At 41.1% G+C, this 18,595-nt stretch overlaps 1 protein-coding gene across 9 annotated transcripts in view; it reads left to right on the top strand.

The window, feature by feature from the left end:
* The window catches only part of ADGRG2 (adhesion G protein-coupled receptor G2), a 126,860-nt gene extending 112,297 nt beyond the window's left edge, over positions 1 to 14,563 (top strand). For all 9 annotated transcript variants that reach the window (XM_006056327.4, XM_006056326.4, XM_006056325.4 and 6 more), the window contains 5 exons: positions 2,442 to 2,541; positions 3,197 to 3,480; positions 7,986 to 8,087; positions 9,062 to 9,214; positions 12,829 to 14,563. In XM_006056327.4, the coding sequence (XP_006056389.3) occupies positions 2,442 to 2,541; positions 3,197 to 3,480; positions 7,986 to 8,087; positions 9,062 to 9,214; positions 12,829 to 13,013 (824 nt within the window). In that variant the 3' untranslated portion in view covers positions 13,014 to 14,563. The remainder of the gene's footprint in view (positions 1 to 2,441; positions 2,542 to 3,196; positions 3,481 to 7,985; positions 8,088 to 9,061; positions 9,215 to 12,828) is intronic.
* Positions 14,564 to 18,595: the final 4,032 nt, after the last annotated feature.

The raw sequence follows: 18,595 nt of genomic DNA, 5'->3' as shown, positions 1-18,595 counted from the left end.
TTCTATTATTGGGGAGCTCATTACTCTAATTACAAACAAGATTCTACTGAGTGCTTTGGAAAGATCTTACAGGCTTTATTGAATACTTCATGAATTGGGCAGCATCCCGTCTAGCAGACAGAAAGGAGATTTGAGGAGCTGTACTAAGTGAAAGACTTTATAGGCAGAAGGAAGCAGGAACAAGGAAGTCACTCTGGGCAAAAAAGTGGGTTGGTTATTGCAAGCTTACTTTCCTCTGGGGATTTCCGGGGTCTCTCAGACAGGTTACCTAACTAGTGATGATCGGGCAGTTTCTGATTGATTGGTTTAAGATTCCATTTCTGGGAGAGCCAAAGCTGTGATGGAGTTAAGTCTCAGTTCAGTTAACTGTGGCTAGCATAAGCAACTCGATTTTGGACCTGTTGTCTTATTTTTAATACCTTACAAGACAGCCAGTGACCATTTTCTAAAGCTCTACAGTTCTGATTTTCCATTAAGTTCACTTGGCTCTCTGGTAGCACTTACCCATCGATCTTGGTTTTGCTCTCTCAGGAAAAAAATAATAAGCTGACACTTCTGCTGAACAGTCCTTTAGATAATCAACAAGTAATATATAACATTATGTATAAAACTTTATGTCTCGATGTATTTTCACAAAAAAAATAATAAGCTGACACTTCTGCTGAACAGTCCTTTAGATAATCAACAAGTAATATATAACATTATGTATAATACTTTATGTCTCGATGTATTTTCACACAAGTAACCCCATAAAAAATAAGCCAGGGGAATTCCCTGGCGGTCCAGTGGTTTGGACTCTGCACTTCCAATGCCAGGAGGCCTGGGTTCAATCCCTGGTCAGGGAACTAGGATCCTGAAAGCCCCAAGGTACGGGCGGTTATTGCTAATACCAGGTGAAGACGTGATTTACCCTAATTCCCACAGCTCAAGAACAGCTGAGGCTGGCTTTCTAATCTCTTAGGCATACCCTTCTACTACATTAGAGCTGCCACTCCTCTCAGACTCCTTCATCTTCTTCAGGCTAAATATTCCTTCACATATTCCCTACACAACAGATTACCTCCCTTGTCATCCTGCCTGTTGTTATGTCTTTGTGGAAGGGTACAGAACAACACCTTTCCACAAGATAAGTCACTTATTCCCAGAAAAATAAGTCACTGCTTCTGATCTTGGGCATGGATTTTGTCATCTTTGTAGAATTCAGAAACATCAGGTTCCCTTGTCAAGGACAAGCTCCACACCCTCAATATTTTATTTTTAGGAAGGAGTCTCCCTTAGAAAGTCACTATATGTCAGTGTCTCCATAATGTCCAAATACAAAAGAATGTAATGAAATATCATGTTAGATGGTACCAGGTAGCTGTCTTTTATTTACCAGAGCCTTGAGATTGGATGTCAGGCTGGTCTGTGTGCACAGAGTCTGAGATGTTGGAATGGGGTGGGGGATGATGGGGTGGAGGGCTGAGGACTTGGACTCCTCAGTCCAAGTCCACTATAAGGAAGGAGGAGACTCCTCATTATGCTTCCTGTTAATGGAAGTGCCCTGGGCCCTTGAGAGAGCCAGTGGTGGCAATCAACACCCCCAAATAACTAGAGCAGGCTTCTCAGTCCATCAGCAGATTCCAGATAATCAGTTGAAGACATTGGGATTCATAACGGAAGGTTTTCCAGAAGTTGCTGCTACTGCTAAGTCGCTTCAGTCGTGTCTGACTCTGTGCGACCCCATAGACGGAAGCCCACAAGGCTCCCCCGTCCCTGGGATTCTTCAGGCAAGAACACTGGAGTGGGTTGCCATTTCCTTCTCAAATGCATGAAAGTGAAAAGTGAAAGGGAAGTCGCTCAGTCGTGTCCGACTCTTAGCGACCCCACGGACTACAGCCTACCAGGCTCCTCCATCCATGGGATTTTCCAGGCAAGAGTACTGGAGTGGGGTGCCATTGCCTTCCCCGTTCCAGAAGTTACTGGTAACCAAACTAGGTTAATTCTTTGGTTTACATTTTGGAGTTTGCCTGCCACCTGACCCTTAAAATTACATTCCAGGCGGGTAAGGGTAAGTGGGTTGCCATTTCCTTCTTACTCATGTGCCGTCCAGTTAGCAGGAGTGGAGGGGGTCTCTGGTCTGTGGTTGTTTAGGATCCAAGCTGCTAGAGACTCTGTCTCAGGACAGGGCTTCCAAGATTGCCCTCAACTGGGGAGAAAAGAGTAGAGAATCTCACAAGTGGTTTTATGGTCTAGGCCTACAGGGGGAGCAGATCACTTATGTCCATAGTCCACTGGACAAGACCTAGTCAGGTGGCCACATACACCCACATGCCGGGAGGCAGAGAAACTGGGTGTGATGAATTGCTATGCTATTTCAGAAGAAAACAAAATCTCCACTCTTTTTTCTCACCACCTTTAGTTATTAGAACTATGTGTGATCAGTGTTTCCTGTCTTCCAGGCATCCCAGCTGTGGTTGTGGCCATCGTCCTGATTATATCTCCAGATAACTATGGGCTTGGATCCTATGGGAAATTCCCCAACGGGTCACCTGATGACTTGTGAGTACAAAGCACGACACGAAATTTTAAGTGAATTGGAAAGCAGAATTCTCCAAAAAATGGAGGATCTTATCAGCATATCAGGTGGCTCTCATCCTAATAAAATCCAGTAATATTTACAGCAGACTTTGCAATTATATATGTAAAGAGATCAGCTAGTTAGAAAAGTCATGCTGCTGCTGCTGCTACTGCTGCTAAGTTGCTTCAGTCGTGTCTGACTCAGTGCAACCCCATAGACGGCAGTCCACCAGGCTTCCCCGTCATGCTACTACTTAAGTATTTAAAAATTGAATTATATTTCAAAATACTTTTATAAGCCTCTGATAAAAATAAAATACAAGCTATACTATATTAGTAAAGATTCATGGAATAGACTTACCAGGATTGAAAGAGGATAAAATCTTTTAGTGTTTTCAAATAATATTTTTAAAATACTTTCAATCACCAGATTTCCTAAAATAAACTCTCTTGGATTTCTTCCCCTAGAGCTGTTAAGTGGCTATGGAGGTCAGAGGTTTTATCCTTTTTTAAATTTTGTGCTTATAGGATAATGTTTCAGTAAAACAATATAGGTTCATTGTTACCATTTTGAACCATATTTCAGCAAGAAAAAAAAAAAAACATATGTTTTCCCTGTTTTTCCCCCCAATTCCAGTTGCTGGATCAACAGCAATGCTGTATTCTATATCACGGTTGTGGGGTATTTCTGTGTGATATTTTTGCTGAACGTCAGCATGTTCATTGTGGTCCTGGTTCAGCTTTGTCGAATTAAAAGGAAGAAGCAACTGGGAGCCCAGAGAAAAACTAGTATTCAAGACCTCAGGAGCGTCGCTGGCCTTACATTTTTACTAGGAATTACTTGGGGCTTCGCCTTCTTTGCCTGGGGACCAGTTAATGTCACCTTCATGTATCTCTTTGCCATCTTCAATACCTTACAAGGTAAGCTCTACAGCAAAAAATAAACACTGGATGACTCATTCGAACTGAAAAATATTGCAAGTAAAAGTTAGAGTGTCTGCAAAGTAGCTTAAGATACAGGGAGGGGATATATGTATTTGTAGGGCTTCCCTGATGGCTCAGATGGTAAAGAATCTGCCTGCAATGTGAGAGACCCAGGTTCGATCCCTTGGTCAGGAAGACCCCTTGGAGGAGGAAATGGCAACCCACTCCAGTATTCTTGCCTGGAGAATCCATGGACAGAGGAGCCTGGAGGGCTCACAGTCCATGGGATTGCAAAGAGTCGGATACGACTGAGCGACTAATCCTTTCCCTATATGAAATTAAAAGGCGCTTACTCCTTGGAAGGAAAGTTATGACCAACCTAGATAGCATATTGAAAAGCAGAGACATTACTTTGCCAACAAAGGTTCGTCTAGTCAAGGCTATGGTTTTTCCTGTGGTCATGTATGGATGTGAGAGTTGGACTGTGAAGAAGGCTGAGCGCCGAAGAATTAATGCTTTTGAACTGTGGTGTTGGAGAAGACTCTTGAGAGTCCCTTGGACTGCAAGGAGATCCAACCAGTCCATTCTGAAGGAGATCAGCCCTGGGATTTCTTTGGAAGGAATGATGCTAAAGCCGAAACTTCAGTAGTTTGGCCACCTCATGGGAAGAGTTGACTCATTGGAAAAGACTGTGATGCTGGGAGGGATTGGGGGCAAGAGGAGAAGGGAACGACAGAGGATGAGATGGTTGGATGGCATCACTTGACTCGATGGACGTGAGTCTGAGTGAACTCCGGGAGTTGGTGATGGACAGGGAGGCCTGGCGTGCTGCGATTCATGGGGTCGCGAAGAGTCGGACACGACTGAGTGACTGATCTGATCTGATCTGATCTGATACATGGACTTCTCAGGTGACTCAGTGGTAAAGAATCTGCCTGCCAAGGGTTCGATCTCTAGGTCGGGAAAATCCCCTGGAAGAGGAAATGGCAACCCACTCCAGTATTCTTGCCTGGAGAATTCCATGGACAGAGGAGCCTGGCGGGCTACAGTGCATGGGGTCACAAACAGTCAGACACTACTTAGTGACTAAACAGCAGCAGCATATATCTTCATCTGGCTGATTCACATTGTTGTACAGCAGAAACTAACATGATATTGTAAAGTGTTTATACTCCAATAAAAAAATCAAGTAAAATAAAAAACAGATTTATCTTTGAGAAAGGGTGCTCTGAGATCCTTGGAAGAAAGGCTAAATTCACTAAATTCAAGAAATGGTCCCTTTCTCTCCTTACCATCACTGCCTCCTGGGAGGGAACAAGGATATCAAGGGGAACCTACCAGTAACTGTTTCTGGGAGAGTCAATCACTCTTCCTCCACCTGGTTCCTTATCTTTTTTTTTTTGTTTAATTTTGCTACTGAAGTATAATAGACCATGCATACAGAAAAGTACACATACCATAAATGTCCCCGTGAGATCTCACCACTCTGAGCTCCTCTGCCTGCATTTGATTTGAGGACAGTGATAAGCGAGAAGTCAGTGGCAGCAGCCTGGCCCAGTGGCTAATTTCTGTGCAGTTCCTCTGTCTATACATACAGCGGACAAGCCAGGCTCTGTGTGTGGCCCTTGACCTTGGAGCTGCCCATTTAATGAAGCCTAGCTGCAGTCATTTGGGAACCCTTCTCCTCTGTATTCTTTACAAAAGCAAATTACTCATTCTTTTGTTGACGCTTTTGTCCTACTCTTTGCGACCCCATGGACTATAGCCCGCCAGTCTCCTCTGTCCTGGGATTTTCCAGGCAAGAATACTAGAGTGGGTTGCCATTTCCTTTTCCAGATCTTTCTGACCCAGGGATCAAACCCATGTCTCCTGCATTGTAGACAGATTCTTTATCACTGAGCCACCAGGGAACCACACTCATTCTTTTAGATCAGCTTTATAAAAGAGTTGTCAGCCGTGACTAATACTTAGTAAACGCACCTTGACATTAAAAGCCAAGCAAACTAATAGGTTTGCATAGATGAGATGGTTGGATGCCATCACCGACTCGGTGGACATGAATTTGAGCAAGCTCCAGGAGTTGGTGATGGACAGGGAAGCCTGACGTGCTGCAGTCCATGGGGTTGCAAAGAGTCAGACATGACTGAGTGAACTGAACTGATAATAAGCATTCTTATCCCTTGGTTGTCTTTTATTCCAAATCTTCTGTTGGGAAGCCTTTTAACTGCATTTTCATCGGCTTGTTTTCATCTTTTCCTGGTGGCTTTTAGCTCCCATAGCATCCTCCTGTAGTTCTATCTAGGCAGTAGTTCATTAACTTGAGATAGAATTCAAGTGCCTAATTTGGCTTATTTTATTTGGAGGAAGCCAGTTAATGTGCTTGTTGGCTACATGCTGTGTCTTCGTTTTTACCTACAGTGTACAGTTTCTGAACTTGTATATCCAGGTGTTGTGTTACTTATTGTAGAAAAGTTTTATTTGCCAACAATGGCATGCTAAGAGACACTTATTTTTAACGAGAAAAAATATATGCCCAAATCATACTGATCATAAACCTGAAAGCACGGTACTTACCCTCACATACTTATGGTAGAAATGAGCCTGCCCCTTTCTTATTTCCCCAGAATGACTTCTCATTAGAATACAAATGGACAGAAGGAACATATTGTTTCATTTGTAAAAGGGAACTAAACCCTAATTCACAGGACTTTGGGGTTGAGTAAAGGAAAGATGTGTACAGGTTCTGATTTGGGCCACGAGTACCCCCATTTTAGTCTCTCATCTGTGCTGCTTCTCCCCTAATGCAACCAAGTGTAGCTGCCCAGGGTGGCAGGTGGACAAAGATATGCATTATTTGAGATGTCAGTCTTTAGAGTGGGCACGTGCACCTGACTAAAAGCAAACCTGATATTTAAAAATGAAGGTCTTTTAAGTAGATAGATTGGGGTTTGGGGCAAAGGAGGATTCAGAATTTGTCTATTCATCCAGCTAATATTTATTTGCTTTCAAAGCCTTGAGGAGTGGTAGCAAGGGGGTTGCATGGGGAGCCCTGTACCTGCCTGTGATGGGGAGCGGGAGGCAGAGCCTGAGGGCCTCTTGAGGTCTGTAGTGGCTTGGGAGGAAGAGGGGAGGCCCCAGGGAAGGGATGTGGCTGTGGACCGGAGAGGTGAGCTGAGGGATGAGAGACAAAGGAGGAGACGACATTGACAGAACTTGGAAATCGATGACACATATGGAGGGATGGGGAGGTGGGAGCCATGGACGGAAGTAAAAAAAAGCACAGTGTGAGAGCTGTGAGCTCCCATTTTCTTTGGGGGACTACAGCTTGGGAGATGGCCGCTCAGGTGGCTCTGAAGAACTGATCAGAAGAGGTATGGCGAAGGAGGTAGACATACATACAATCAACCACACATCTTAGCAGAAGGTTACTGCTTGTCATAAGGCCCAGATATCTTAGTGATTTTAGTGCTTTTCTAAGTGTGGGAAAATGCAAGAAACTACCTCATAAAATTTTCTCTTCAAAATACCTAATTATCTGAAGGCCTATTCTACCAGTTTTCCCACAGCATAGGGCACCTCATTCCCAATCTCCAGCCTGAAATCCTTTCAGGGTGTGTGGAAGGTCAGGGACTGAAGTGGCTCATGACTCAATCCTTGTAGAGCTACATGGCCAGAGACATTCTTTAGCTGGCTGATCTAGGTCTGAGCTGGTCTCCTGGGTGGATGGCTTGTACTTCACAACGAAGATTGTTGTCGTTGTTCAGTCATTAAGTCGTGTCTGACTATTTGCAGCCCCATGGACTGCAGCATGCCAAGCTTCTGTGTCCTTCAGCATCTCCTGGAGTTGGCTCAAACTCATCTCTATTGAATCAGTGATGCCATCCAACCATCTCATCCTCTGTTGTCCCCTTCTCTTGCCTTCAGTCTTTCCCAGCATCAGGGTCTTTTCCAATGAAAGGGCTCTTCATATCAGGTGGCCAAAGTATTGAAGCTTCAGCTTCAGCATCAGTCTTCCAATCAGTATACAGGTTGATATCCTTTAAGATTGACTGATTTGATCTCCTTGCTGTCCAAGGGACTCTCAAGAGTATTCTCCTGCACCACAATTCGAAAGCATCAATTCTTTGGTGCTCACCCTTCTTTATGGTCCAACTCTTAGATCTGTACATGACTACTGGAAAAAAACATAGGTTTGACTATATGGACCTTTGTTGGCAAAGATAGGGAAGGCTAAAGACAGGATGTAAGAGATCAGACAGGTAAATTTTGGAAATATGGAATGATAATTCTTTTTATAAATATATTTTTTAAATCTTACAAAGATAGTTCTCCCAGGATGCCTTTTGATAGCAAACTTTCCCAGGACTTTGGGCTTTATTTTCAATCTGCAAAATTTCATTTTTCCTATAGCTGTGAAAGATTTTATCATTGTGTGAAGTAAGCTCATGACATTCAGGTCTCAGTTTGAAGTTCATTGTGTTGTGTTTTCCCCCACCCCATAGGATTTTTCATATTCGTCTTTTACTGTGTAGCAAAAGAGAATGTCAGAAAGCAGTGGAGGCGATATCTGTGTTGTGGAAAGTTACGACTGGCAGAAAATTCTGGTAAAGATTTACCTTATTTTTTATCCTTTTCTTAAATCTTGAGGAAGAGATTGCCTAAGTTAAGATCCAAAGCAATTAATGCCAGAGGAATATCAGATCTAGAAATGAATGAATGGAACCTGCTCAACAGAAAATATCCAGTGTGAACATTATGGAAAAAAACCTAGTGAATTAAAAAAAAATTAGTCATATCTTGGAACTTAGTGAGCAATATAATTAATGGCCTGGCTGCTTCTGCAGTGAAGCAGCAGTGAAATGTTTAGAATTCATTTCCCTTTGAGCGCATGTTTTCCATTTGTCCAGAGTAATTTTTCATATTTACCTTCCTAATTTTTTAAATCTTGACTCAACGTTTTCTCCACAGGTCCTGGTTGTCAGTGACTTCATTTATTTGTTATTGGGCCAGACTTTACATAAAAGTCTTAGCATACATTTGGTTACTTTGAAGTTATTTTCAGCTATGCCCTTCTGGGTTATATAGCAAAAGATCATTTTTAAGAAAATAAGAAAAATGAAGTACTCTTTGAAAATCTCAATTCCTTTTGCATAAATATTACCCATGAATACAGGCTTTGCTGTATTGCAAAGGTCTGGTTGCACAAGATCAGAAAATGGCAGTATCTAGAGTTCAATCATTTGCCTGGGTTTAAGAGCCATGAGTCATCACAGCAGGTCAATCCATGTTCTTGTGAAGATAGTCTTTGACTCTGAAATATTACCTAATTCAGTGGCTATTTATAGACACAATCAAATTAGCCTGGCCTTTAGTTCTGAGAGAATATAAGTTACTTTTGACCAGTGAGTCATTTAAAGGACAAATGTATATAGTCTTAAATGAAAATACCTGTGAAATGTGGAATTCTCTATAAGATCTGAGAGCGAGAGATCATTTCCTAGAAAGAGTTACGCTGTGTCTCTTGCATTTGCACTTCAACACTCTGCCCTGTTTTTCTATAATGCTTATCCTGCTATAGACTGGAGTAAGACTGCTACTAATGGTTTAAAGAAGCAGACTGTAAACCAAGGTGTCTCCAGCTCTTCAAATTCCTTACAGTCAAACAGTAACTCCACCCACTCTACCACGCTGCTAGTGAATAACGATTGCTCAGGACTTGCCAGCGGGAACGGTATGTATGTCTTGATGTGCTATTTCTCAAGTTAGTGTTTGTTTTATTAAAGCAGCTTTATCCTTTAATGGCACTTTTGCTTAGCAAAGTGAATAGCTACATATATGACTATTGGATCAAAATGTAGTTCCCTTGTAAAAGAGAAAGTTGATTCATCCAAATTTATTCATTTTAGAGCAAGTTTATTTTTAAGATTTAGGGTTTTTAGAAATATTTATTTTTAATTGATTGATGATTGCTTTTAAAATATTGTTTTGATTTCTGTCATACATCAATGTGAATTAAGCATAGGTGTACATATGTCCCCTTAGGGTTGTTTTTTCTTAAAGATTTAATTTTTCATGATGAGAATGGATGATGACCTAAAAGTTTTAATGTGGCAAATCCTGACTTAGGTATTGGCCAAAGACTTCTTATGTTCTTTCTGTGCAGTCAGTACCTAAAATAGTAAGACTATATCAGTTTTTTAGTATATCTACAGTTATACACATCTTCAACACTTCTGAACCTTCCTACTTTTTGCTTATCATCTTGTTCATTCTGTGCCACAGTGTGGCTGCCTTTTGACAATTCCCAAATCCCCATAAAGATATCCAGTACTGAAAGATGAATTGTCTCCAATAGACATACAGATGATTTCTGTTGTCCCTCCTTTACTCATTAATTCTGACATTTCTAGCTTAAATTTCCTTTATGTTTTCTTTCCTTCGTAAGACTGAGCTGTTCATAACTCATAAAAACTTATCTATTTCTATCTTTTTTGACTTCTTAATATAACTTCATTTTTATAAAAACTTAAATTATGCTGGTATACTTTCCCCTTCCCTGGAGAATTCACCTTTACTTATCATTTTAGGGTATTAGTTATTTGTATGATAAATGCAGATAAATTTGTGAGAAGGTTCATATACCTACCAAATAGTTTTCCAGCCTCCCAAAGATGGGCGGTCTCACTGGTTTGTATAAACTTTTAAAATAGCAAAATAAGAGGATGCCTCTAAATCAAGGTTTCTCAACCTGGGCACAATTAACATTTGGGGCTAGATAACTCTGTTGTGGGGCGGCTGTTCTGTGCATTTGAGGATGTCTAGAAACATCTCTGGTCTCCACCTGCCAGGTACCAGTAGTACCCCTACACTCACTCCATGTTGTGACAACTAAAAATGTCTCTCAATATTGTGAAAAAATGTTCCCTGAGGGGTAAAATTGTCCCCTTGCTGCTTGTGGAGAACCCTTGCTGTATAAGATGAGAACCATTTCTATATAAGATGAGCTGCCATGGGGCCTTAGCTTTTTATTGTAGATACCAGGGGCAGAGCAAGGCTTTATGTCAAATAGCTATAGCAGGAGTGACTCAATGTAGGTAAACAGAGTAGATGTAGTGGCAATCAAGGCTGGTTAATAAGTTTGTGTGACAAACCAGATTCTAAGTTGAGAAATCAGAGGTATGAGCTAAGTCATCAAGAATCCTAAGAATCACAACCTATCAGTAAAGCCTATTGGTTTGGGTAGAAGTGTTTGGGTCTCTTAAAACCAAAATTTTCCATATTCTAGAAGGAACTCAGAGATGAAGCCTCACTTGCCTAGCCTATCAGTATGTTGCCATCCTTCGGGGAATGAGATCAGATGGAAGCAGCACTTTTTGCAGAGTTAGTTGACATGGTTGATTTGAAACAGCTGTTTTCTACAGCTGACAGTGAGGGTGGGGTACATTTTAGGTTACCAAAATGGCCACATGTTTAATATCATGTAACTTGCATATCAGATAGACTTCCTTGACTCCTCATTCGACACATCAGGATCTGGGATGGATGAAGGAAAAGAAGCTGGAAGGTCAATGGTTTGTTTATTATACCAGGTCAAGTTGTTCCTGCACCAAAATGTCCTCAAACCAAAATGCCTAACTCAGAATAGCAGCCTTAGACAGTCATTTGCCTATCTCTGTGCCCAGACATGGGGCTTTGTTAACCATATCCATCACCTAGTTTGTGTGAATACTGTATATTTCAGTTAGGCCTTAGAGGCTTAATTTATAGTTGTTGCTAAGTCATGTCTGACTCTTTGTGACCCCATGGACTGTAGCCCACCAGGCTCCTCTGTCCATGGGATTTCCCAGGCAAGAATACTGGAGTGGGTTGCCATTCCTTCTCTAGAGGATCTTCTTAACCCAGGGATCGACACCCCTCCCCCACCCCGTCTCCTGTATTGCAGGTGGATTCTTTACCATTGAGCCACCTGGGAAGCCCAGAGGCTGGGTTACTAGCAACCATCTGACTCAGTACACAGGGCCACAAGCTCATAGTTTCAGAGAAACATCACATGTTGACTCTTTCACTTCTGAGCTATGTAACCCTGAGCAAAGCATTTACTTTCTGAAACCTTAGTTCCATCATCTATGAAATGGGGGTAATAATAGCACTCATGCTGTAGAGTGATAAATGAGATGATACTTATAAGGTTCTCAACACTCTTATTATTAGTATAATTATGACATGAATTAACAGTTGGGCTTATTATTTAGCTTTCTACATTGTCAGAAACATGGTGCCAAGGAGCCAGAGGATCTCAGCAGCTGTGCCCACCCCCAACACACACACACACAGTTTGGGGCCTGCTTGGGGTGGGGGAGGCTCAGCTCCCCTGGCCTGGACTTTGATGTTGTACTTGGTGGTTTCTTCTTGGAAATCAGTCTTACCCTGACTCAGAGGGACTGTTTTAGTGTACAAGAGACGATTTTTTTTTTCTTGCCAGGACTGTTGTCACTCGGGATTTCTCTGTTACAGAGTTTTATTTTATAGGACTCTTAGGAATCCAAGAACCTTGTACGGGATCTCTCTTAACCTTTGGGGGAGACCAGACTATTACCCCAGGTTATATTACACATATGCTAGTACTTGACTGCAGTATATGGTCAACCAGAGTTAGGAATTGGGCCTTTTAAAATCAAATATATTGCTTTGCTTCATATTTTTACAATTTCATTTTTAACAAAGTTACCATAGGAAGTGTTTTTTGAATGATTGTCCAATTTGTTTTGTTTACTTTGAGTGGTCTTAGGAAAGGAAAGGAATGAAAAGTAAATAAAATATGACAATATATCAGAAAATTTTTTAAAAGAAAGATTGCCTAGAACGAATTTTGGTTCACATTTGTGTGTATCTACTTTTGGTTTTATTTTTAACTAATTTTTTTAGGGGGTGCTGTGCCAGGTCTTCATTGCTGCACAGGCTTTTCTTTAGTTGTGGAGAGTGGGAGCTACTCTCTAATTGCATTGTGTGGCCTTTTCATTGTGGTGGCTTCTCTTGTGGAGCACGGGCTCTAGGGCATGCAGGCTTCAGTAGTTGCGGCTCCCTGGCTCTAGAGCACAGGCTCAATAGTTGTGGCACACGGGCTTAGTTGCATATGGGATCTTCCCAGATAAGGGATCAAACCTGTGTCTCCTGCATTGGCAGGTGGATTCTTTACCACTGAGCCACCAGGGAAGCCCCAGAAATATGTTTTTAAAAAAGACTTCGTCTGCATGTGCATACTTTAAAGTAACATTTAAGTTTGTTTATTTTGAAAATGCTTTCTGTGGATACTTCATGACACCAATTTTGTTTTTCCTTATACAGGGAATGCTTCTACAGAGAAGAATGGTGTTTCTTTCAGTGTTCAGAATGGAGATGTGTGCCTCCATGATTTCACTGGAAAACAGCATATATTTAATGAGAAAGAAGATTCCTGCAGTGGTAAAAACCGTATCGCTCTAAGAAGGACTTCAAAGCGGGGAAGCTTACACTTTATTGAGCAAATGTGATTCCTTTTCCTAAAATCAAAGCATGTTGCTTGACAGTGTGAAAATGTCCAATCTTACCTTTTACACAATGTGAGTTGTATAAAATCAACTAATTTTATACTCAGCAACTTTGGGATGAACATAAGCTAATTGAGGGCAATGGTTGCTATTGGAAGAGGAAACCAAGACATAATACCATGGTTCTAAGACATTTGCGATTCGGTTTCTTATCCTTCATTTTAAAAGAAGACTGGTTTTAAACAACACACTAAGAATAAGACTCATTTAAAACAAAATCAAAGCAGTTCATTTGCAGCCTCTTTTAAAGAGGCTAATATATCTTTGATAACATCATAGAAAGCCACTGTTGACTTCATCCTGTTGGTGAGTTCATTGTGCATGCCTTTGTTGTAAATAAGCTAAACTCTAGTGATCCACATGTCAAAAATCTTCTGCATTTTTGGTATTTATTTTCTACTGTGTAAATTTCTTTCTTTGTAGAATCGTGGTTGTGTTGTTGCGTCTAATGTGATAATTCAGAAAATCGTTGCTGGTTCAGTGAACTCTAAACCTCCTTTTGGAGATTATATGGGATGTGAAATACAGGACCTTCACTGAAATCAAGAAATAATGACGCCAGCCAGACTGGAAAAATGTAAGCAGACAGTGCCACAATTAGCTCATACAGTGCCTTGGAGTGAGTTAGAAAAGGGTGCTCCCACTGGGCAGACACAGTGTCATGGGCTCATGATTTGGCAGAGTGGAGGCCATATTTTAGCCTCATTCACTCTCTTGGGTACACCATTGTTCAGGGTGCCAGCTGTACAACCGAACGTAGCATCCAATACTGACACCCATCTACTGACATCAGATTATGGAAGCTGCACCAGGATGTTTAGCTTAACACCTTGGTGACAGAGAGGGATGGAAGTGTAATCTGGACCATATGGCAGGAAGATCGTGAATGTGGAGGAGATACATACACTGCCACTTCTCAAATCCCCAGAGCCTTTCAGAAAAGGGGAGTAGAGCAGGATTACTTTTTAAAAGAGATGTACATCAAAAGAATCATATTGCTGTTCTTTAAAAGGCAACTGCATGGTACTTTGTTGATTGTTATGCCTGGTACACTCTGGCCGAGCCAGAGCTATAATAATTTTTTAAAATACTTGTCTTGATGAATGTATAGTGACAAGGGGGAGCAGCTATTGGGAACAGTGAACTATCCTGCAATGCTATTGTTTCCATATATATCGAACCCTTATTGCTCCTAGTCACAGCGAGTCTGTCTTGCTTCCTACCTACAACTGCTTGAGCAGTGCTTCATGTCCTTATTAGGAACATTTTGAAACCCTTTAGTTAGGTATTTCACTAAGGTTCCCTTTCATATATATTTCAAGTGAATGCTGTATCCCAGACTAACCGTAGTCATAATGTAATCCACTTCTGTGAGTGCTGATTAGTCTTTGCGCTATTTCTTTTCCAATTTGTTTAATTGTCTTGTATTTGTATGTTAAAATCAACGAAAATGTTAAAAATCGCCAAAATAAATTTGCAGTTAAGTCCTTTAAGTTTGAGAATTTTCACAAAAGGACAACATTTGCGATCTCTTTCCCTGGCGGTGGAGCATGATAAAACAGTTGGACCAGCCTGATGAAGACCACGTGACAGTAGCAACCTTTGGCAGGCAGCAGGCATGCTGTGAACGTTAAGTCAGACCAACGATTGTCCTGCCTCCTGAGATTGCTTTCTGAGGTCTCTTTTTCATTTTCCTCTTACTCTTTCAAGATTATGTCTTTCACACATGTTGCCATTGGCCACACAAGCCCTAGATTTGGATCCCCTCCAAGTGTCTGCTTCCTCAGCATCAAACAGTAGGATTTCAAGAAGGTGAGGATTGGATTGGGGGTTTCTGGGGAGCTGATTAGCATGTAGGAACCACAAATGGGGAAAGCTGGCTTCAACTGCATAAGAGGTTTCTGAATGATCTCTCCTTCCTCGGTGGTCAGTTGCTGCAAAGATGCTGCACTAATTCGATAAGAAAGGTGATGAGATGCTCTAAGTTTGGGGGGTGAGATATCAGAATCCAGATCTCTCAAGGCAGATGAAACAAAGTGTACACAAAAGGACACATAATGTCTGACATCTTGTAGGTCCTGCCCCCTGCCATTTTTCCCATTGTGTTTTGTGTCTGGGCAACAGTCATTAAGTCAAGTTCTCTTGTCTGTATTTTTACTTCAGATAAGGGGCAGGACAGAGAAAATGTTCCTGAGAGGCATCCTTCTTTGGGTTTAAAATTGGTCCCACAATCTGAGACTCTACTGAAGGAAACAAAGGTGATGGCAATAGGAGGAGGCAAGGAGTATCACAGCAGTGACCAGTATTTGAAGGAGCGTTTTCTCAGAACATTTGAGAAGGTTTTTTTTTTTTTTTCCTTTTTCCCAAAACATACTGCAATCATTAATCCCACAAAGTAACTCTGTTAACTTCAATGAGTGGGATCGTGATTGTTCTCAGTAAAAATGGTGAAATGGCTTCATTGGGGATACTGGGTTGTGTCTAACGAGGTTACCTGGGAGACAGGTTAGTTTGTTGAAGGTCATTTCCACAAAGAGCTAATTTATTGAACAAGCAATTTATCAAATGGACTAGCGTGTTGTCATTTTGTCTCCATAAGAGCATTTGAAGGACTATTCAGTTTGTTTCTGCCTTAGCTCTTTGCTGCTGCTGTTGGAGTCTGAAGGACAGATGGGAGAAAGACTGAGTGGATATAAGATTATCTTGAACGGGAAGAATTCTTAGTAATATATATATATATATATATATATATATATATATATTTCACCCCAGTCTCTAGGTACAGCAGCAAAACGTTGGGGCAGACAAACATTGAATACTTTATTTCCAGAGTATATTCTTTTAGGTATATTTATAAATATATACCCCACTGTGAAGAAATCTCATATCCCCTGGTGTTTCTCTCTTTACCTCTCAAAGTAGCTGCAGGAAGCTAGAGCAGAGACACATTCAGCATCCTTTAAAATATTGTGATAAAAAACAAAATGATCTCCAGCCAACTAAAATTAAACTGTCATAGAAATAACTAAATTTGGCAAATTGGCTATTTTCAGCAAATTAATTCAGAATGGACCTTCTCCTCAGTGTCTAAGATGGAGTGCTTTTCTTTAGAGTCAAAGACTAAACCCTCCAGGAGAAACATTTGTTGGTTTCTGCCTTGGACACTGACGTGTGGCTTTCTGGAAACTTCCTTGGCAGCAGCCCCCTGTGGCAGGACAATGGGCAGACCCTCTGGTTGGTGCCAGAGAAATTATACATGGTGCTACCCCAGGGTCCAGTTTTGGGTTTTCATCTTTGTAAAGACCATGAATCAGCTTCAGAAAGAACAACATACCCCATCACATTGCATATCTGATTCTTAGCGAACATTTGAGGAATGACTTGGAAACAAGTTTCTAGTGGGACACAACCAGAGAAAGCCTTCGTGAATAGAAGGACCAACATATGGAGGTTTCATATCTCAGAAACATAGAATACTAAGATATGAGTCTAGTTTTTATATAGCACAACTTCTAGTCCAAAAAGAATCACTGAAATTTGCTTGGAAATTTAAAAGCTTAAGAGTAGTTGCCTTCCTTCTTTTTGGTTTTATCCCTGAATTTCAAGCTTATTGAAAAATACAGCTTATATGATAATATACATTAAAGCGTGATGCTGCTGCTGCGTGTTTGCTTGGTCATGTCCAACTCTTTGTGACCCCATGGACTGTAGCCCACCAGGCTCTTTTTCCCATGGAATTTCCCAGGCAAGAATACTGGAGTAGGTTGCCATTTCCTTCTCCAGGGGATCTACCCATCCCTGGGGATCAAACCCGCATCTCCTGCATTACAGGTGGATTCTTTACCACCTGTAATGAATGAGCCACCAGGAAAGCCACATTAAAGCATAGACCAAAGTCTAAGAATGCAGGCTGGCTATACACCAAAAGAGGTGTATGTGTGTAGTAGATTTTACGGAGAATGAGATCAAGAAACTGAAAATGTTTTTGTACTGGATGGAAATGTACAGGTAATATATAAAGGTCATCAGTTATATTCCCCTGTGGTGGCAAAATGGTCTCTTGAAGAAGAACTCAGTGTGAACAAAGGCAGTAATGAGTCCAACTTTTAGATACAGTATACATAAGAGTTTTGTAAGGGGACATACGTGCCAAGAGATTTCATGGTGATAATTTAATGTCTAGTTTTATTTACACCTTGTTGTTGACCATAGCAAATTCTTCATGGAGGCACATCACATGGATTGCTGCATTATTTAAGAGCCAATAGTAAGAAAACTCAACATTCAAAAAACTAAGATAAAAAAACTAAGATCATGGCATCCGGTCCCATCACTTCATGGCAAATAGATGGGGAAACAATGGAAACAGTGACACACTTTATTTTCTTGGGCTCCAAAATCACTGCAGATGGTGACTGAAGCCATGAAATTAAAAGATGCTTGCTCCTTGGACGAAAAGCAATGACAAATCTAGACAGCATATTAAAAAGCAGAGACATACTTTGCTGACAAAGGTCCATCTAGTCAAAGCTGTGGTTTTTCCAGTAGTCATATATGGATGTGAGAGTTGGACCATAAAGAAGGCTGAATGCCGAAGAACTGATGCTTTTGAACTGTGGTGCTGGAGAAGAATCTTGAGAGTCCCTTGGACTGCAAGGAGATCCAACCAGTCCATCCTAAAGGACATCAATCCTGAATATTCATTGGAAGGACTGATGCTGAAGCTGAAGCTCTAATACTCTGGCCACCTGATGTGAAGAGCTGACTCATTAGAAAAGACCCTGATGCTGGGAAAGATTGAAGGCAGGAAGAGAAGGGGTTGACAGAGGTCGAGATAGTTGGACAGCATTACCAACTCAATGGACATGAGTTTGAGCAAGCTCTGGGAGATGGTGAAGGACAGGGAGGCCTGGCATGCTGCAGTCCATGGGGTCGCAAAAAGGACATGACTGAGTGAGTGAAGAACAAGTAAGAAAAAAGTGAGCTACTTGATTTGGTGCTTTAGCTGAGTGAGGCAAGTTTCAGTTCAGTTCAGTCACTCAGACACAGTTTATGTTTTGGAATTTCGAAAATGAACTTGGTTAAGGATGATACATAGGGGACCCAGCTGAATATGACTGATTTTCTTTCATTCACTCATTCATTCTATTCTAATTGAGCTATAACTACATGCTCAACACTGTACCAGGCACAGTGGGAGATACCAAAGACTGTTTCAATGAGTAACTTACCATCCAGTTAGAAAAACATGCCTCACATGGAAACAATACAAGGCAATACGTTGTTGTCAAATGATGATTAGCTAGGATTTATGAAGTACTTTTCTATGAGCCAGGTATGGTGCTAAGTGCTTTATATTCATCCTCTTGTTCAAAGCCACCCTAGGAGGTAGGTGCTATCATTATTCCCATTTAAAGATGAGAACATTGAATTTCAAACAAGTAAAACATGCCAAAGTTCACACCACTTGTAAATGGCAGAACTGGAATTTGAACTCAATTTGAAGAGATTCCAAGACTTAAACT

Source organism: Bubalus bubalis, chromosome X (assembly GCF_019923935.1).
Source record: "Bubalus bubalis isolate 160015118507 breed Murrah chromosome X, NDDB_SH_1, whole genome shotgun sequence".
Lineage (NCBI taxonomy): Eukaryota > Metazoa > Chordata > Mammalia > Artiodactyla > Bovidae > Bubalus > Bubalus bubalis.
The sequence above is the reverse complement of the archived record's forward strand: the minus strand, read 5'-3'. Positions and strand labels throughout refer to the sequence as shown.